Below are 21,418 nucleotides of genomic sequence, written 5' to 3'. Positions count from 1 at the left end.
AGCTTGGGGAGGAAGTGGCAGTTAGGGGTGTGGCAGGGATGGGGCTGAGCTTGGGGAGGAAGTGGCAGTTAGGGGTGCGGCAAAGATGGGGAGCTGAGCTAGGAGGGTGGGAGTTAGGGGTGCGGCAGGGATGGGGCTGAGCTGGGGAGGTGGCAGTTAGGGGGTGTGGCAGGGATGGGGCTGAGCTTGGGGAGGGGAAGTAGCAGTTGGGGGTGCGGCAGGGATGGGGGGCTGAGCTTGGGGAGGGGAAGTGGCAGTTAGGGGTGCGGCAGGGGGCGGAGCTGGGGAGGGGCAGTTAGGGGTGTGGCAGGGATGGGGCTGATCTTGGGGAGGAAATGGCAGTTAGGGGTGCGGCAGGGACGGGCGGAGCTGGGGAGCGGGTGGGAGTTAGGGGTGTGGCAGGGACGGGGCTGAGCTGGGAGGGGCAGTTAGAGGTGTGGCAGGGATGGGGGCTGAGCTTGGGGAGGGAAGTGGCAGTTAGGGGTGCAGCAGGGATGGGGGCTGAGCTTGGGGAGGAAGTGGCAGTTAGGGGTGCGGCAGGGATGGGGCGGAGCTGGGAGGGGGCAGTTAGGGGTGTGGCAGGGACGGGGCTGAGCTGGGAAGGTGGCAGTTAGGGGTGCGGCAGGGACGGGGGCTGAGCTGGGAGGGGCAGTTAGAGGTGTAGCAGGGATGGGGGAGCTGAGCTAGGGAGGGGAAGTGGCAGTTAGGGGGTGCGGCAGGGACGGGGCGGAGCTGGGGAGCGGGTGGCAGTTAGGGGGTGCGGCAGGGATGGGGCGGAGCTGGGGAGGGGGCAGTTAAGGAGTGTGGCAGGGATGGGGGCTGAGCTTGGGGAGGAAGTAGCAGTTAGGGTGCGGCAGAGATGGGGCTGAGCTGGGAGGGGCAGTTAGGGGTGCGGCAGGGATGGGGCTGTGAGCTGGGAGGGGCAGTTAGGGGTGCGGCAGGGATGGGGGCTGAGCTGGGAGGGGGCAGTTAGGGGTGCGGCAGGGATGGGGCTGAGCTGGGAGGGCAGTTAGGGGTGCGGCAGGGATGGGGCTGTGAGCTGGGAGGGGCAGTTAGGGGTGCGGCAGGGATGGGGCTGAGCTGGGGAGGGGCAGTTAGGGGTGCGGCAGGGATGGGGCTGAGCTGGGAGGGGCAGTTAGGGGTGCGGCAGGGATGGGGCTGAGCTGGGAGGGGGCAGTTAGGGGTGCGGCAGGGACGGGGCTGAGCTGGGAGGTGGGCAGTTAGGGGTGCGGCAGGGACGGGGCTGAACTGGGGAGGGGTGGAGTTAGGGGTGTGGCAGGGACGGGGCTGAGCTGGGGAGGGGTGGGAGTTAGGGGTGCGGCAGGGACGGGGCTGAGCTGGGGAGGGGTGGGAGTTAGGGGTGCAGCAGGGACGGGGCTGAGCTGGGAGGGGCAGTTAGGGGTGCGGCAGGGACGGGGCTGAACTGGGAGGGGGTGGAAGTTAGGGGTGTGGCAGGGACGGGGCTGAGCTGGGAGGGGTGGGAGTTAGGGGTGCGGCAGGGACGGGGCTGAGCTGGGGAGGGGTGGGAGTTAGGGGTGCGGCAGGGACGGGGCTGAGCTGGGAGGGGCAGTTAGGGGTTGCGGCAGGGACGGGGCTGAACTGGGGAGGTGGAAGTTAGGGGTGTGGCAGGGACGGGGCTGAGCTGGGAGGGTGGGAGTTAGGGGTGCGGCAGGGACGGGGGCTGAGCTGGGAGGGGGCAGTTAGGGGTGCGGCAGGGACGGGGGCTGAGCTGGGAGGGGGCAGTTAGGGGTGCGGCAGGGACGGGGGCTGAGCTGGGAGGGGCAGTTAGGGGTGCAGCAGGGACGGGGCTGAGCTGGGAGAGGGGCAGTTAGGGGTGCAGCAGGGACGGGGCTGAGCTGGGAGGGGCAGTTAGGGGTGTGGCAGGGATGGGGCTGAGCTGGGAGGGGCAGTTAGGGGTGTGGCAGGGACGGGGCTGAGCTGGGGAGGGGCAGTTAGGGGTGCGGCAGGGATGGGGCTGAGCTGGGGAGGGCAGTTAGGGGGTGCGGCAGGGACGGGGGGCTGAGCTGGGGAGGGGGCAGTTAGGGGGTGCGGCAGGGACGGGGCTGAGCTGGGGAGGGGGCAGTTAGGGGGTGCGGCAGGGACGGGGCTGAGCTGGGGAGGGGGCAGTTAGGGGGTGCGGCAGGGATGGAGCTGAGCTGGGGAGGAGGCAGTTAGGGGGTGTGGCAGGGACGGGGCTGAGCTGGGGAGGGGGGTGGCAGTTACGGGGTGCGGCAGGGATGGGGCTGAGCTGGGGAGGGAGGTGGCAGTGAGCGGCTGCAAACTAGGTTTCAGAGTAGCAAACTAACTAACTAACTGCAAACTAGGTTGACCGAGCAGGTTAGGTGCCTGTGCTGTCACGTGACACAGGTCACTGTCTCCCAGACCGCGTCACGGGAGGAGGCAGCTCTGTGGGCGGAGCTTTGCTCCTTCCCGTTCTAAGTCTCGCGAGGCTTGGCGCTGCGGTAGGAGGCAGAAGGACAGAGCCGATCGCTTCTCGTCGTCGTCTCCCCTCCCGCCCCAGGCCGTGTCGCGCTGTGTCCGGCCTGAGAGGAGGATGTCGGGCTCCGGGTCGCTCCCCCTCGCGCTCTGCCTGTTGCTGGCCGCTGCCAGCCTCATCTCGGGTCCCGCCGCAGCGCAGAACGGTGAGTGGGAGGGGAGCGGGGTGGGGGAGGGGAGGCTGGGGAGAGGAGGCGCAGGGGGGCTGTGGAGCGGAGTAGGGTATGGGGGAGGGGGGCTGAGGGGGAGGCTGGGGAGTGGAATGGGGGGCCGGGGAGCGGAGCAGGGTGCGGGGCTGGGAGAGGAGGAGGAGGAGTAGGGGGCTGTGGAGCAGAGCAGGGTCTGGGGGAGGAGGGGGCGCTGGGGAGTGGAACAGGGCAGGAGGAGGTGGGAGGTCTTGGGAGCAGGGTAGAGGGAAGGGGGAGTCTAGGGATTGGAGCAGGGCGTGGGAGGGGGAGGCTCAATACCGCAGTTACCACTTTAAATACTCTCTGCCAGGATATAACTGTATAATTTAAAAAGTATACTTGTGCTAATAGTTATGTGAAAACATGATGTCTTGAATGAATCACCCCACTTAAAATCTCTGATGGTCCTTTTGAACCTGTTCTTAATAGTATAACCGTTCATGCAGTGGAAATATTATTTAAACAGTCAATAGACAGGCCAGTGTCTTCAGATAAATACAGTCTGCAGTGTCAAGAACCATAGCTTTAAATCGCAGCTGCTTTCTGAATTTTTTTATCTCAAGGAGCTTCTGAGGCATTTAATGTCCTATGCAGCGTTTGGGGTGCTCCTGGTAAAATGGAATGTCTCTGTCCGCCTACTAAATCTGCATCTGCTGAGCTGCTTTAAATGATTTATAATGGAATAAAATTGTAGTTTCTTAGCAACCAAAAAGAGATCCTCTGATAGGACCATAAAGAAAAAACTGTTTGTTTTCTCATAGGGTAACGTGTGCTAAATCTAGCATAGCATAACATCTCCCTAGTGTGAGTTTGCAGCTAAGTGCATGACAGTGGCAGTGTAAAGCAGGGCCAAGAGCCTGGGTTAAATGAGTGAAACTCTAACATCTCAAGGAAGGTTATGCAGAGCTTATAAAAATGAATAAGAACATAAGAATGGCCCTATGGGTCAGACCAAAGGTCCATCTAGCCCAGTATCCTGTCTTCTGACAGTGGCCAGTGCCAGGTGCCCCAGAGGGAATGAACAGAACAGTTAATCATCAAGTGATCATCCCCTGTCACTCATTCCCAGCTTCTGACAAACTGAGGCTAGGGACACCATTCCTGTCCATCCTGGCTAATAGCCATTGATGGACCTATGTGACATGATGAGAATGATGAGATGTGATCCTAAAGCTAGTGCAGGGGTTCCCTAATTGTGGTATGTGAAATTGTTGCAACTGGAACCCTGTAATGGGGTGTTCTGTCCCCTTTAAAGGGGTGAAACCTGGGGCTAGCCAACCCCTGTTCCGTGACCTGATTCTTTAAGGAAACAGGTGTTGAAGGGAGCAGTGGACTGGCATCATCTGTTAATCAGGTAGATACTTCCTTAACATGATAACATCCAGTGGGTAGGTGAGGCTCAGGAGGACAACCTGGAGAGGAGAATTGCAGGGGAGCATTGAGTTAGGAGGCAGGCTCCTTGGGATGGGAACTAGAAGCAGAAGGGAGATTGTGCAAAGTAATGCATGTTGGAAAACGTAATCCCAACTATACATACAAAATGATGGGGTCTGAATTAGAAAGATCTTTGAGTCATTATGGATAGTTCCCTGAAAACCTCCACTCAGTGTGTAGCAGCAGCAGTCAGAAAAGCTAACAGAATGTTGGATGCCATTAGGAAAGATAATAAGACAAAAAATATTATAATGCTGTTATATAAAGCCATAGTACACCCACACCTTGAATACAGTGTGCAGTTCTGGTTGCTCCATCTGAAAAAAGGTATGTTAGAATTGGAAAAGGTACAGAGAAGGGCAGAACACATGATGAGGGTATGGAACATATGAGAAGAGATTAAAAAGATAGGGACTGTTCAGCTTGCAAAAGAGACAGCCAAGGGGGGATATGATAGAGTTCTATACAATCATGAATGGCATGATGAAAGTGAATAAGGAAGTGTTATTTACTTCTTCATGTAACACAAGAACCGGGGGTCACCTAATGAAATTAATAGGGAGCAGGTTTAAAACAAACAGGAAGTACTACTTCAGACAGCGCATCGTCAATCTGTGGAACTTGTTGCCTGGGGATGTTGTGAAGGTCAAAAACTAGGTTAAAAAAAGAAATAGATAAGTTTGTGGAGGATAGGTCCATCAGTGGCAGTTAGCCAGGCTCTGGATGTTCCTAAGCCTCTGACTGCCAGATGCTGTGACTGGACAACAGGGAATACATCACTTGATAATTGCCCTCTTCTGTTCATGCCCTCTGAAGCATCTGGCACCGACCACTGTCAGATGACAGGATAGTGGGCTAGATGGACCATTGGGCTGACCCAGTATGGCTGTTCTTATTGGTGTGCTGGGGGAGCCTGTCTGAATCACAGCCCAGCTCTAAGGAGGAGGGAGAGGGGCCCAGTATGAGAGTCCAAAGTTCATAGGAGCCTCTAGGATCTAGGGCTGGAGCTTGGACACTGGTGGGCTGGGGAAGCGTATTTGAATCACAGCACAGCTCCATGAAGGAGGGCTGTGCTGTCCTTTTATGAAGGGGGAAGGAGTTCAGGCCAATAACCAGGGCAGGAGGAGACCTGTGGGAAAGACTGTCCCGTGAGGCCAGGGCCTGCAGTGGGACTGACAGAGCTCCCTGGCTCAGAGGGAACTGAAGAGGGTATCTGGGAACCTGAAGCCTTGGAACAAGGGTGAATTGGAGCTGAAGTTTCCTGGTGCCCAGGTAAGAATCAGGGATTCATTATCAATAGAAGTCAGGCCAGATGGCTTCCTGTCAAGGAAAAGGAAAAGATGATTAAACTGTCATAGGGTGGGGCACTCAATTTTGAATTTAACGAAGTAACTTGTGGTTAAGAAGAAGAGAGGACTTTAGTCTGATACCTGACAGAACTTTGGGATTTTTGATGCCCTTCAGCACTAGGTATCTGTGCAAGCATTTTTTCCCCTGATTGCCATTAAAGACAAGTATCAGACAAACCTCAGTGTAGAACTGGACCTCTGACAAATTTATTAGTATCTCACCTAACATAGCAACTACTGTATATTCTGTGAAGCAAGCACACCCTTCTTATTAATGGCACTTTTAAAATTTTCTCTGAGCTATTCAAAATGTTTAATATTTTTCTTGATTTTAAACTTTGTAAAAAGTAAACAGAGTAAATTTTGGCTCATGTTCAACAATAATCCAGATTAGAATTAAGCAGGAATTTCAAATTTTAATTAGACAAATTAAAAAATCAAGCCATTGATTTAATTTAGCGGCATGTCAAAATATATCAAAACATCATTTGACATATTTCATTGTTTTCTATAATTTGAGTAACATGACCAACATAAATTAATAATTGATGCTTTTGATTCACTGACTAAAAACCCAAGTTGTTTTATGTGTTACATGAACCAATAAAGTTTGTGAACAGCTGAGCTGGTGAGATGTATATATCTAGGTGGGTTCTGCACCCAAAAAGTATACAAATGCAGTTGTAAAACACGTAAAAATTAGCTAGTATATATTAAGACATAGTTGAAGGTATAAATGCTGTAGGGCTTAGAGGTTTTAGTGCAGAAAGATGGGACTGCAGATCTATGCACCTTTTGAAATATAGATCTAAAAGGAAGGCAATTACTTAAGGCTAAGATTTTGTCATGTATATTTTTAGTAAAAGTCACAGGCAATAAAGAAAATTCATAGAAGCCAGTGACCTGTCCATGATGTTTACCAAAAATATGCATGACAAAATGGGGAGCTTCAGGCTCCATACACCGCCCAGGGGGCCTGGCTCGGAGCTGCAAGCTTGCATTGGCTTGGAGCTTTGGGGTTTCCCCTCCGCCCATGGCGTCTCTGTGCTCCAGGGAACCCCCGCCGTCTGCGGCGTCTCCATGCTATAGGGCGCCAGCGGGGGGCTGGGAGTTGCGGGGCAGCCCCCAGAAGTTCCCAGGAGCCCCACCATCTGGGAGCTGCAGGGTGCCTCTGCCCTGGGTGGGAGCTCGGGCCCCTTGCAGTTCCCAGCTGCCAGGGGTGATGGGGGACCCTGCAACTCCCAGGCACCGGGGCTCAAGTCACGGAGGTCTCTGGAAGTCATGGATTCCATGACCTCCGTGACAAAATCATAGCCCTAACTATAAGTCACTGGTTTTCAATGTTTTCTTCTGGCTTGCAAAGGTTATTGTTTTTAGCATTTACTTTGCAGAGGAATGCGACTATTATCTTGTCAACATAGGTCAGTTCCGTTGACTTGCCTCCTACGAATTGTTGGTTTAGAATACCTAGTGAAGATCCCTTAACATGCTTATTTGAGAACCTCTGCCAAATAAATAAATGAATGGACACTTGGAGAAGATATGAAATCTTTAACCTATACAGTTTGGAAGTCTGAAAACAGAAGAGATGGCAGCACTGCTGAATCTTATAATGCGGCTAAAAATCCTCCCAAACTTTCAGAACCCATTTAAAATGGATGAAAACTGTAGGCTTTCCTGCAAGACCAAAAATGTGCAAAGCTAGAAGCTATGATTTTTAAGACAGTCTAAGGGGGTTAGGTGTCTAATTCAGTGGGGAATAGGCACCTAACTTCCTCAGATTCCTGTAAAAATGCTGGTTGGAATGTGCTGTGGATAAGTCTGACCTCCCTTCTGTCGGAGAAATGCTGTCTGACTCTTGTGGTCTGATTACTTTCCAGGTGTCATCTCTATTGGGTTTATCCGTCTCTCTGTTATGTGTTCTATTTTATGTGAGTGAAGTGAGGGGAGCATTGAGTTAAATGGGCCATGTGCTTGTAGCTGTTATTTCATAGAAATGACAGGCAGGATGTAGAATGATGGGATTGGATATAAATCTGTATAGACTGCATGCAGATCTGCAGCATAAATGTTTGCTTTGTGACAGTGAGTACCAGTCTTCAGATTAGTGAATGTTGACATAAAGCTGGGGTTAGGCTGAAGTGTTTAGCACTGTAGTGCACTGATCATGATTTCTGTTGCTGGCATAAAGGCCTAGCTAGCCAGGCAGTATCAGGAATTAGCATAAAGCAAGTCCTTTTAGTCACAGAACTAGAATCCTAGTTCAGGCATGTGGTGTTTGGATGGAGTAGACCAGGGGTTGGTAACCTTTCAGAAGTGGTGTGCCGAGTCTTCATTTATTCACTCTCATTTAAGGTTTCGTGTGCCAGTGATACATTTTAACGTTTTTAGAAGGTCTATAATATATAACTAAACTATTGTTGTATGTAAAGTAAATACATTTTTTTTAAATGTTTAAGAAGCGTCATTTAAAATTAAATTAAAATGCAGATCACCTTGACCGGTGGCCAGGACCCGGGCAGTGTGAGTGCCACTGAAAATCAGCTCGTGTGCTGCCTTTGGCACATGTGCCATAGGTTACCTACCCCTGGAGTAGACTAAGATCATTAATTAGAATATTTATTACTTAGCACACACCCACCCCAACTTTTCAATTGGAATAAATGATGGTTGTCACAGTATTTAATAGGTTAGAGAGATGCCTTGAGGTCGTGCTCAGTTGCAGGAAATGTAGATAAGTATGTTGAACTCTGTAGTAAGGCTATGTCTACACTGGCAATTAAACGACAAAACTTTTGTCTTTCAGAGGTGTTAGCTCCCTCTCCCTCCGAAAGACAAAAGTTTTGCCATGACAAGCGCCAGTGTGAATAGAGCACTCCTGCCAACAATGCGAACGCCGCTCGTTGGGGGTGGAAGTTTCTTTGTTGGCAGGAGAGCCGACAAACAGTGGCTACACTGCATGACTTTTAGTGGCATGGCAGCTATAGCCTTAATGTCACAGAAGGAAACCGGTTTGTTTCTTAAAGAATGTGCATTGCCACTAATAAAATCAAAGATCAGTAACTTAAAAATGCAACAAAAACAAATCTCTGGACAACTTGAATAGGTTTACTTAAGTATTTTCAGTTTGATAACAACTTGCTTAAAAATGTGACTTTTAAATACAATAAATATTGTATTCATGCCTATCATGCTGAAGGATCCCAAAATGTTTTATGAACTATTCCTAGGGATCACACTATCTATTTGAAACCTAGTCACCCCTGTAGTAAAAGGTTACAGTGTTGTTGTGCACTGTGAAACGCTGTAAGAGTTTAGGATAGGAAGTTAAAAGTAGCATAGCAGTTGAAATTGAAGAAGACATTGCCACTGTATTTTGATGAAACAACTTTCTCCTCCAAAAATGCTATGGAGTCTTGATTGGCCACAGACAAGCAAATCTCTGCTTTCTGTCTCAGACAAAAGATTGTCATTTATTTGTATGGTGAACTAAAAAAAAAAAAATTACCGTGAAATGTCCTCTTAAATTATTATTCCCCATTTATTTAATTATTCCTATAAAGCACCAATAGAACTTTAAATTATTCAAGTGTTTTTTAAGATCGTGTATGAAGATTCTAAAAACATATCAAATTTGAAGCATTTAGAGAAATTGACATTCTTGTAACTTAAACTTTCATGCTGGGAATACCTGGGAGACACGTGTCAGGTTTTGCAAGACTGAGTGGATGTCTACTCTGCAATGTAAGCTAAGGGTCAGAGGGACTCAAGCCCACTAGTTCAGTGATTGCAGGCCTGAACTTGGTTGTCCACACTAAATATTGACCCTAGGTTTAGAATTTCTGAACCCAGGTCTCTCACCCATGCTTGTGCGTTGATACTGCATTACACAGACCTGAGTCAAACCAGCCTATCCTGAGCTTCCTAGTGCCCTCCCCAGCTGTAGCTGCTTTAGCCCTTTGTTTGTGGTGCAGTGTGGGAAAACTTGACTGTCTGCCCCACACCTCGCAGGAAGTTGTCACAGCCTGCCAACATATTCTGCCGTGCTGTCTTTTGGGTCTGCACACACTCAGCAACATGGAAGAGTCACCATTTGAAGAACTTGTCTTGGTTGTTAGAATATGTACAGACCATCTGTGAGACACTGGTGGATATTTAGATGGTGTTTTATGACCCTACTGAAGGCATCTTTTGGAGAAGGAGGAGTATGCAGACATGGCAAACTTGATGTAGCTGATGCTGCTTGTGACTCCTGGTATAGCTGCTGATACCCCCTATGTAGACCAGCACTTCTGGAGCAGGGCCATAAGCACAGACTTTTGGGATCACATTGTCATGCAAACCTGGGATGACCTGAAGTGGTCCAGAGCTTTCTCAGACAGAAAGCTACATTTCTGGAACCATGTGAGCAGCTTGCCACAGCTCTCCAGCGTCATGACATGCATGAAGGCTGCCTTGCCTGCCCAGAAGCAGGGGGCTATAACCATCAGGAAACTGTCTACCCCAGACTACTACTACAAGTCTGTTGCTATCCATTTTGGTGTTAGAAAGACAGCTGTGGGTAAAGTAGTTGCCTCAGAAACCTCTGTCATCAGGCATGTGATTTAACCAGAGGTGGTGGGCATAAACAATATCTCTGAAGTAACTACTAGTTTTGAGAGAATGTGGTTTCCAAACTATGCTGGGGCTGTTTATGGAACTTATGTACCCATAGTTTGCCCTCCTGAAGGCTCATGAGAGTACATAAACTGTGAAGGATACTACTCCATTGATATGCAGGCCCTTGTGGACCATAGAAGCTGACTTACGGCTGCCAGCATGGGCTGTACTGGAAAAGTTCATGAGGCTAGGGTTTTCCGCTGATTGGGAGTCTACCTCCGTGGTCAGGTTGAGACGCTGTTTCCACCAAATGACATTGTCATAAATGGAGTTACTGTCCCCATTATTATTCTAGGGACCCTGCCTATCCCCTTTTGCCTTGGCTTATGAAGTCATATCCTGATCTCAGGCGGCCTGGCAAACGAAGGCTTAATTACACTCTCAGTAGGTAGAATGGTTGTTGAATGTGTGTTTGGTGCTGTCTGCATTACTGTGGCTTGCTGTGTTCTTCACAAGTTTTGTGAAACCAAAGGTGAGCCATTTGCCCCTGAATGCACCTCTGACAGTAATGGATTGCTAAACTGGTACACTCAGCCAGAAAGTTCACCTGTCACTGTCTGGAGCAGGATCTGCCTGGACAACAAATCAGGGATGGTCTGTGTCACAACAATTGTGGATTTTCATAATGGATTGATGTAAATAGATGTATTATCCTCAGAGATTTATGACTTAGTGGTATTTGTAGGGCCAGCTGTGGTGCTCCCTTGAGTGCCACGCTCATGCGTCGGTCTATCAGGCGCCACTGGCTCTATGCCCTCTCAGTTGCTTCTTACCACCCGTGGTGGTTAATCGGAACGCCTTTTCTTGCATAGCAAGGGCTAGCGGTTTCCACCATCCTTTCTGGTTCACAAGCATAGACACTTTTGAGTCTTCTCTTCTCACCCATGCCAATCCTATCTTTAAATCCCACTGAACGTTGCTCTAAAATTGTTACTCGAATCATGATTGTATCCCATCTCTACTATTGTAGCCTTGTCCTCATGCCCCTACTGTCCATAGGAAAAAATGTTTTTTGCATCACTAGATTGGAGTCCATCTCCTCTTCAGATTCATTCATTGTGGTTTCCTTTTAGTTTCTATATCAAATTCAATTCTTGTCTTTCAAAGCTCACATAGCTTGACTCCTGGGTGTCTCATTGGCAATCTTTTTTTGTTACACCCAAACCACATGTCTGTCTTAACCTCCACTTTGTCTCCTTTCACTTTCTGGGCTTTATTCCTTGTGGTCCCTATGCCTAGAAGCCCCTTGAAGAACCCTCAAAGTGCTTGTGATGCTGTCCAAAGCAACCAGTTGCTTATTGTTGCAAACCATGTCGTCCTCTTCCCCAACCACACATTTTAACTTGCGTTTCAACTGAAGCTGTTCAGGGCAGGGCCATATCTTATTTGGCTATAAAGTTCCATGTTGTATAAATAACTAAAAAACCTAGGTAATTAGGTAATTCATTAAAATACACTCAGCTCATCTTTAAAGTTGTACTTTTAAGCTGGAAATAAACTTAAAAAAAAAAAAGCTGATTTTAATCAGTCCAAGGATCAGTAATCATAAATCAATGTACGTACACTCTCCTGGATTTAGAAAGCACATACACTAATCTCTTGATGTAGGACCTATACTACGTGACGTTTGCTTTTTAAATATATACTGGATCTGATGGGATGGGAAAAGCAAATTACCCTCTTCCTCACTAAAATAAAGTTGTCCCATATCCAGATATAATATTTAAAAGCACATTTATATAGTGCTGGTTTTACTAACTTTGATTAATACATATTCCATTTCCTGAAGCACTTACTCTTTAAGAAAGAAAACAAACACAAGAAAAATGGGATAGCATTTTAAGCAAAGGAGAGTGTGGGGTTCATTGCTGACGAGCAGCAGGGGTGCTTGAAGAGAGGAGTTTGAAAGTGGGGAGAGGGCTCTTGGCAGGCAAAGGAAGTTTGAGGCTGTTTCAGATATGGGGGAACAACATGACAGAAGGTGCTGTTGAGAGGGGAGAAGGAAACTAAATATGGAGTAAAGCAAACATATTGGGAAGAGTGCAAGATGTGGGATGAGGGGCATAGAATTGGGGCAGACAGGTGGAGCTGGGGTGGGCAAACTTTTTGGCCCGAGGGCCACATCTGCGTATAGAAATTGTATGGTGGGCCATGAATGCTTACAAAATTGGAGATTGGGGTGCAGGGGGGGGAGGTGAGGGCTGGGAGTGTAGGAGGGTGCTTCAGGCTGGGACCGAGGGGTTTGGAGGGAGGGAGGGAGGGGGATCAGGGGTGCAGGCTCCAAGCAATGCTTACCTGAAGCAGCTCCTGGAAGCAGCGGCATGTCTCCCTTCTGGCTTCTACATGGAGGCACAGACAGATGGCTCTATGCTCTGCCCTGTCCGCAGGCGCTGCCCCTGCCGCTCCCATGGGCCACAGTTCCCAGCCAATGGGAGCTGCGGGTGCAGCGTGCAGAGCCTCTTGGCTGCCCCTGCACATAGGAGCCAGAGGGGGGACATGCCACTGCTTCTTGGAGCCGTGTGGAGTGGGGCAAGCCCCCTACCCCACTCCCTGGCTGGAGCACCGGAGCCGGGCAAGCCCCAGACCCCGCTGCCTGGTGGGAACACAAGGACCATATTAAAATGTCTGGAGGGCCGGATGTCGCCCATGGGCCATAGTCTGCCCTCCCCTGATGTAGTGCATTGTAGATGAGTATCTTAAATTGGATTAAGATGAGACATCAATGGGAAATTCAAGGAAGGGGCTGATTTGATCAGAGGAAGGGGATGGTCATTGTAGTTGCAGTGGTTACGACAGAAAGAAGAGGCGAAAGGCAGAGGTTAGAGAGTTTTAAATGATCGAGGTGAGAGATATCCACAATGTGAACAAAAGGTATTTTTTAGCAATGATGTGAGTGAGGAAAGAGCAGATTTTGGTGCTATTATAGAAGCAGGATCAGCAGGATTTAGCAAGAAACAGGATTTGGTGGAGGAGGGAAGTCTGATTACATTAAGGGTATGGTCTGGGAGATGGGGAAGACTAGAGGTGTCAATAGAGAAGAGGAAAAAAGCAGAGGGGAGGGACAGGATGGAAACAAATTTTGCTTTTGGGGGAAAAATGGTTTAGAAGGCAGTTGAACATCACAAGTTTGAGGCAGATAGTGATGTGAGATTTTGGCCGAGAGGAGATCTCAAGGTTAGAGAGGTAAACTTGGGAATCATCAGTATCAAGCTTGTATTTCAAATAATGGGAGTAGATGAAGGTGGCTGTGGTGAAATACAAAGAAAGGACCAAGAACAGAATCCTGGGAATGCCAGCTGGTAGGAGGAAGAGTGAGGAGCCAGCTATTAAGGGAGATGGTCAGCAAGGTAAAAGCACAGTTCTGGAAACCAAGAATAGAGAGTGTGGAGGAAAGCAGAGTGTCTAAGGCAGCAAAGAAATTGCAAATTAGGATGACGTCTTAGATTGTTGGTGTGTCAGAGCAGTTTTAGTGAAATGTAGAGGCTTGGAAAACATTCTGATGGGGATCAAGGAGGGCTTGAAAGAGACATTGAGGTAGATCAAGCAGAGGAAGCAAAGGGTAAACAGCACACTACAGGATATTCAGATACAGCAGACTAAATTTGGGACTCCAAATATTTTGACAGAGTTCCTCTAATTTCTATTGGTAAGACTCTTCCATCTGAATTTCTTATAATGGGATGAAATAATGAACATGGAAATTGCAGCTGTACTGTAAACCAGATAGTTACCTATTAAGGCAAAACCACAAAGACAGAATCACAAAAGCAAACATTTAATATTCTTAGCATGATGGATTATGCTATGTTTGTAGAACAGTGTGGTAACTGAAAACTCTTGAATCTGGGATCCATCAGTAGAGAGGGTTTACTTGGACAGTTAAACTGTCTTAATCTCTGCAGGAAGTGGATGAGAAGGTCAGAATGGACATGTTGATTTGTTCAGGGCTTGCATCCAGGAAATTGGGGTATTGTGTTCTGTACTGGGTTTCTTGTAATCTCCTTTGCTGTAATTGCAAGGGTGGCTAGCTAGTGAGTTCTCTAGTTCTAAGGATGATGAACTGTATTAGGTAGAGTTACTTGTTTGACAGGAAAGAGGGACTTTTTGGGATATTTTCGGGTCCCAGAGCAGTTGGGCATGAAAGTCTCATGAAAAGTTAATGGGAGTTAGGTACCCAGCTGCCCTTTGTGCCTTTGAAAATCTTCTCTCCAATATCCTTTAATGGCACCTGATGCAGTAAATAGAGGTAAGCATTGGTTTGATAAAATGTTGCTACATTTTTACACTTTAAAATGTGACATACAATAACTTTTTTACACACTATGCAGCTTGGCAGCAAATGCAACGTATCAGTTGATAGGCGAGTCTTGTGGTAGCAAACAGAGTTCAGATCTGGGATTGTTTTGGGTTGGTATTGGGGAAAAGAATACAGGTATTTCTCAGGGGCGGTCTAAAGAGACCAGAGACAAGTGGTGCAATTGTGCATGCTCCATTTTTAAAAAGATGGTTAGAAAGAGCTTTTATTATTATTAAAGCTTAGTGATGGTGAACAAGCTTAGTGCTGGTGTTGGAGTGATAGTACTAGAAAGGATAGTTTTATATCCTCAGAACATAGGTAGTAGTAGTACACGGTTCCCTGCACCACACTGCCAAATTGCGAATGTGCTTTTAATTCCCACTAGGAAGGACCTCTTAAGGGTTGGCATGGTTCATTCTCGATGCCTATAGAATGCTTGTCTTTGGAGACTAACCGTGCCAATTATTTCAGTTTGAGTTAGTATTTCAATGTGGATACCTGTTTGCGTGGAACTTGAGTATGTCTACACAGCTTGCAGAAGTGAGCCTCCATGCCCAGGTCAACAGGCTCGGGTAGTGGAGCTCATGCCAGCCCTCTAAAAATAGCTGTGTAGATAGTGCTCTGAAGCCTGTTTCCCTCCTTAGGCTTCAGAGCTTGAGCTGCAAATTCAAAACATTGTCTATTCAGCTATTTTTAAAGCCCCAGTGCAAGTCTTGCTTCCCCTATCGGTTGACCTGGGATTGGAGGCTTGCTTCCGTGGGCTGTGTAGACATATCCAAGGAGACCACCAGCTAATTTTGTGCAGGCCTAAGAAGAGTCATCAGATGGCAAACGTTTTCAGTTGCCACTAAATTGGGCTAGATTTGTACATCTGAAGCCAAAAAGGCTCCATATCTCATTAGTATTACTAATGCTCTGAGCTGTTTTACTTAATGGCTCGCTCCCACCAATGCACCTGTAATGGAAGGCTTCAACAAAATTGAGACAGCGGCTAATCAGGGCACTGCTTGTTTTAGTAAACAAAATTTGAAACAAAATTAAAACTAGAAAAGTAAATATGGGATCATATGACTTGTGGTGCAAGAATTTTTAATTACAGATTTATCTTAGTTATAAACTAGCAATCATATCTTGGGGGCTTAATGTACAAATAGTCATATGCTAATTATGCTTTAAGTCATTCTGAACCTAGTCCCGTCTCTTCCCCTCTTTCCCCCCCCCCCCCATTTGCATTAAGGTCTCGGATTTGACCTGTGACATTAAGGTCATATATCTAATTTCTAGCACTCATCTTAATTACTCTGGACAAGTCTGTTTCCTTGGATTTCCCCAATTTAAAATACATTTTACAGACATCCAGATTAGGACTTCAAATGTTTCAGATGAAATTTCAACTGAGGTACTGCTGTTAATGTCTGTAGAAGGTCTTCATATTTCTTATAAGAACAAATGCCTGTAAAAGATCACATGCTAAATATCTAACATCTTGATTTTTACATTACACCTTTGTGGGGTTTGGTGGCAGCAGTCTTTAGTTTCTAACCATTTCTCTTGCTTGATTCTCCTGCTTTCACACACTTCTTTTAAATTACTCTTCCTTTAATATTGCTTTTATCAAACTTCGCTGCTGATATTTATGCTTAGATGACTTTTTCCAGCTGCTGTTGTTTTTTTAATATATTTTTTTAAATGTTGGGGCTCTTTCTGTTCTGGACATGGCTTTACAACCCTCTTTTCATTGCACTCCATCTTGCCTTCACCTTTTTCTTTATAGTCTGGTGCTATAATCTCTCCCTCTGCTCTTTCAGAAATATTTGAACTTTGTTCCACCTCCCTTTCTGCTGACTGTTCTATAACCTGCAATGAGGGATTGGGTACTGAATGGAACAATTGTGAGAATGTTATGGTGTTGTAAAAACTTCACTCCCTAACCTACTGCCACATATTTTTCTATTAGACATTCCTGTACCCACTTCTTTCTACAAGCCAGGATGTTTGCTGTCTGAGATGGGCTTGTTACCATGAAGCTTTGTTACTTGCATTTTGGTCTTTCACAGCCTCTATATAGTATCCAGTGGGCCTATTTGACAAGAATAAATATAGCACCACTGATGCAGTCAGGGTACACTGTACTCTGTGATTCTGCAAGTGTGGAATTCGCCACAGTGTTGTGCTCCATAGTCTAACCTTTCATTTATAAAACTTTTTCTGGTCCCTTGTGGTTTTGAAAATAACCTTGGAAATATGAATGGAGTGTAAAGCGATGCAATGGTCTCTTCTTGGATCAGCAGACAGTCTGACTTAACTACTTTGAGGTGTGAACTGTCACATTTGCTCAACTCAGTGTAAAGACAATACAAACTTGAATTTAATATTGAACTAAATAACAACTGTCATGATGATTCACTTTCATATTTAATCCCTTTTTTAGCTGAAAAGAAGTTGCTGCAGTGTTTCTAATTTGCCCCACCAGAGTGCTACATAATATATGGCCGGTTTGCTCCTTTGTAAATGAGGCCTCGTGTACAATACATTGCATATCTTCAGTTCCTCTTGGACCCAGAATTATGCAGTATTAAACTTCTTCCCTTCTGGCGGGGGATGTGTAGAAACTCAGGCTGTCAGGAGCAAACGTGAGAAGTAGCCTCAGCGGAGATCCTTGGACACTGATATGAGACTGCTTGCTGTTTCCGCTCTAAATGTTCTCTTACCTCCTTCCTCATGTTTCTTAACCCCTTGCTTTATCTTCAGAGATACAAGTGTGTTTACGTACCGAGACAACTAAATATCATAGTTCTTCTTAGAGTGCTGGTCCCTATGTGTATTTCACATGTTGGTATGTATGTGTGCCTTGTACCTGAGTCCAGAAGTTCTAAAAAGCAGTGTCTGTTGGCCTGCGCATGCCCAGTAGGTGTCCTCATGCTCCCGACCAAGGTCATAAGAGGGCCAACACCTCTCCAGTTCCTTCTTACCACTGCATGACCCGAGTTGGAATCCTGCGTCCTCAGATTGCTCCAGCTTTTTTGATAGAATCTATAAATCTGTAAATACCCTTTATACATCTACACCTTGTATTAGTGTATTAGAGTTTTATAGTATTGTTAGTGTATCTTGTTTTCTCCTGCTGGGGACTTCCTCCCTGTGGTCTGGGACTATGCCCAGGGTCCTGGAGTCCAGGAACTGTCTCTCTTGCCCTCACAACTTCTCTGTCTGTGGTGATCACCAGTGCTGCCTCTACTGCTTGGGTGAGATGCATATCTCTGCAAAGTGCTGTACTGGTCATTCATTTCCACCAAAGCTCACAAAGCTTTGCCTAAGGAAAACACCTGATGGAGAAGGCTATGAGGCCACTCTCTGGTCTGGGTCAGGGAGATCTCTCCCCGCCCTTTCTGGTACATTGGCCCCAACAGATGAGCAGCGCTCCTCAAAGAACATGCTTAGGAGCAGATTTTGCACCAACAAAGTCCAAGGATTCTTTCTCCAGGGCTTCCCATGAAAGTAGGGGGAATTCTCGTGGTCACAAGGAGAGTTCTCTATCAAGGATGCAGTCCTCCCTGAACCTGTCGAGATTGGGTGAGCCTTTGTGTGCAGATCCTAAGGGATCAGCAGTACTGGAAAATCACCAGGCTGGAGGGTAAAGTGTTCAGGAAGAAAGAGCTGTTGATGACTCTTGCATTACTACACTGGAGGATGATACTACTTTGGTGTCTCAGGAACTGTCTCCTCTCCAGCCATCAAGCAGGAGAAGCCCCAGTGCTGACAACCCCACCATTACAAGGGGAGTAGATTTCAGATTTGGACAAATCAGACGTGCTGGCTACTCCTGTATCTCCCTGGAGAGAGCTGAGCCCTGACAGGAAATCAAGGAGTTATGGTCACTATGGGCTTGGTTACACTGGAGAGTTGCAGCGCTGGTGGAGGCTTTACAGCATTGCAACTTAACTGTCCACACCTGCAAGGCACATCCAGCGCTGCAACTCCCTGGCTGCAGCGCTGGCTGTACACCTGGTCTGCTTGGGGTATAACGAGTGCAGCGCTGGTGATGCAGCGCTGCTTGTCAAGTGTGGCCACACACCAGCGCTGTTATTGGCCTCCAGGGTATTAGGAGATACCCCAGAATGCTTTTAACTAAATTACTCTCTTTGTTTTGTTATGATGCCTCTCTGTTTTGTTGTGAACTCGGGGCTCCGGGAGCTGCGTATCTAAAAAACACAAACAGCTCTTGTTTGCTGTGATCAATCTGTAACTGACTGTGAACAATCAGTTGAGGTAACCCGCTACCTTGCTGTGAATGAGGCAGGCAGGGGGATGAATGCTGTTTGCTTGAGGAGAGAAACAGGGGTGGGGAGGGGGAGAAAGGGAGTCCATTGGACAAGCTGCTTATCTGGTCTGCAGGCTATTTGCAGTTGAGTGAATGAGGGGTCGAGGAAATGTTCAGATTTTGCAAGGCAGGGAGCTGACACACAGTGTCGGCTCCAAAAATCCATCCTCTCTCTCTCCCCCGCTCCCTGTCACACTCCACCCCACCCCCCTCTTTTGAAAAGCATATTGCTGCCACTTGAACGCTGGGATAGCTGCCCATAATGCACCACTCCCAACAGCGCTGCAAATGTGGCCACACTGCAGCGCTGGTAGCTGTGAGTGTGGCCACACACCAGCGCTTTCCCTACACAGCTGTAGGAAGACAGCTTTAACTCCCAGCGCTGCACATCTGTAAGTGTAGCCATGCCCTATCTCTCCAGATAAGACTTTCCCAGGGACTGCTGGTACCCAATACCACACAGTCTCCCACAAACCGTTTACCCTTCTTCCCTTATTAGGGACTGTGATATCCCTATGGCAGATGCCCGGGACCTACCCATGAATCTTACCACACTTCTTCTTGGCACCCACCAGATCCGTCAGTGTATGAGGAGGAAGATATTGACCCAGATCCAAAGGTACCTGTGGTACCAACAGAAGTCTTGTCCTTGTCTCCCAAGTTGCTCCTTCCTCTCTGTGTCTATCAGATGACTATAGGCAGTACCAGGAGCTATGGCAAAGAATTTCCAGTGACCTCCAGATATCACTGGAGGATGTTCAGGACCCACAACACTGGGTCCTGGATGTTTTGCAAACTACAGCACCATATAAGGTGGCCTGTCCTGTTGATGACGCCCTCATGGAACTGGCTAAATGGTCTGGCATACTCCAGCATCCTGGTTCCCGACACCTAAAAGAGCTGAGAGGCACTATTTTGTCCCCACTAAGGGAGCCGTGTTGCTAAATATCAGGTCCTGTTAGGGAAATATGACTTTAACAACTATTCTAGGTTAACAGACTTTAAGGACCAGCTCCTCCCTGAGGAGAGAGCTCAATATTAGTCCTTCAAAGAGGGCAAGTTAGTGGTTAAAACATATCTTCAGTCTGCAGTGGATGCAGCAGATACAACATCCAGAGGGCTGGTCACTGGTATAGTCACAAGGAGAGATATTGGTTACAATCATCAGGTTTCCTTAGGGAGATCCAGAACGCCATTCAGGACCTTCCTTTTGATGAGTCAGATCTCTTAAACAAGCAAACAGACAAGTCCCAACACTCATTAAAAGACTTGAGTTTGACTGTACGCACCCTTGGGATCTACACTCCGGTCCTGAGGAGGAAACACTTGAGATAAACCTATAAATCAAGACCACCACCTCATGTTACTCCTGGGGGAATTTTGCACTATTATTTGTCAAACGTTTCCTGAATCTTTTTTTGTCTGTATTGTTTTTAATTTTTTGGAGCAGAATTCCTCCAGGAGTATCATGTGTTCTACTACCAGTGTGCAGCCGAGCCCCCGTGGAAATGTCAGAATGTTCAGAGACCTTGTTTCTTGGTCCCCTCTACAACCACGACCTCTATCGATTCCCAGCCACCTGCAAATGGCTACTTTTAGCATCTTGGTTAAGACCCATCTGCAACCCTCCTCTTCTCCCATCACCTTTTGGGGGCCATCTCATTCTTTTTCCCTCTCACAAACCCCCTTCCCGGTCCTCCTCTTGGGACGACTCTTATGAGATGATTCTTCCGCAAGAGGCAGACTCCCTCCATGCAATAGAGCATGTCTCAGCTCACTATCAAGGGCGAGGATTCTATTCCCTGTATTTCCTAGTCTCCAAAAAAGACGGAGGGTGGAGACCCATTCTGAACCTTTGACAAGCTCAACATCTTTATTTGAAAGTTGAAATTCAGGATGGCTACATTAGCATCCATAATCCCCTCCCTGCAAGAGGTGATGTGGTTCAGGGCTCTTGACATGATGAACACGTACTTTCCTATTAGACATTCATCCCTCCACAGGGCATTCCTTCTGCTTGTGGTTGGACAAGAACATCTCCAATTCAGAGTCCTTATCTTTGGGTTGGTGACAGCATCCAGAGTGTTCACAAAAGTTTTCTTGGTGGTGGCAGCCCAAATGAGACATCAGAGGTACACAGTTTTCTCCTATCTGCTCCTGCCAGGAAGTCAAGCTGGTGATTGTAGTTTCTGATCCATCTTCTAGCAGTCCTGGGGATTTGCATAAAGAAAAGTCCATTTTTATCACCTACAAAGATGATAAACTTTAATGGAGCAACACAGGGACTCTGTTTCTGCAAGAGCTTTCCTTAATGAGCAGCCTGATCATAGGATATCAGGGTTGGAAAGGACAACCCCCTGCTCAAAGCAGGACCAATTTCCAGACAGATTTTTACCCCAGTTCCCTAAATGTTCCCCTCAAGGACTGAACTCACAACCCTGGGTTTAGCAGGCCAATGCTCAAACCATTGAGCTATCCTTCCCTCCCCCCGATCTCATGAATTTCCTGCAGACCAAGAATTGTAGACAGTCAGTCTGATTTAGATGCCTGGGAAGCTAGTAGAGCAATGTATAAAACATTCAGATTGCGAATACCTGGAGGATGAAGGGGTAATCACTAGCAGCCAGGGTGGATTTACCAAGAACAAATCATGCCAAACCAGCTTGATTTCCTT

General features: G+C 47.3%; 2 protein-coding genes across 3 annotated transcripts in view; one reads left to right on the top strand and one right to left on the bottom strand.

The window, feature by feature from the left end:
• The first annotated feature begins 2,410 nt into the window (after positions 1–2,410).
• Positions 2,411–21,418, top strand: part of NPTN (neuroplastin) — a 94,443-nt gene continuing 75,435 nt past the window's right edge. Inside the window, exon 1 of one of the 2 annotated variants that reach the window (XM_039491428.1) lies at positions 2,411–2,642. In XM_039491428.1, the coding sequence (XP_039347362.1) occupies positions 2,555–2,642 (88 nt within the window). In that variant the 5' untranslated portion in view covers positions 2,411–2,554. The remainder of the gene's footprint in view (positions 2,643–21,418) is intronic. The other variant, XM_039491427.1, reaches the window with a different exon arrangement.
• Positions 20,702–21,418, bottom strand: part of REC114 (REC114 meiotic recombination protein) — a 175,267-nt gene continuing 174,550 nt past the window's right edge. The window contains exon 7 of the mRNA XM_039491425.1: positions 20,702–20,954. The gene's annotated coding sequence lies outside the window, so the exon portion shown is untranslated. The remainder of the gene's footprint in view (positions 20,955–21,418) is intronic.

This window comes from Mauremys reevesii, linkage group 10 (genome assembly GCF_016161935.1).
Source record: "Mauremys reevesii isolate NIE-2019 linkage group 10, ASM1616193v1, whole genome shotgun sequence".
NCBI classification, from domain to species: Eukaryota; Metazoa; Chordata; order Testudines; family Geoemydidae; genus Mauremys; species Mauremys reevesii.
The sequence above is the reverse complement of the archived record's forward strand: the minus strand, read 5'-3'. Positions and strand labels throughout refer to the sequence as shown.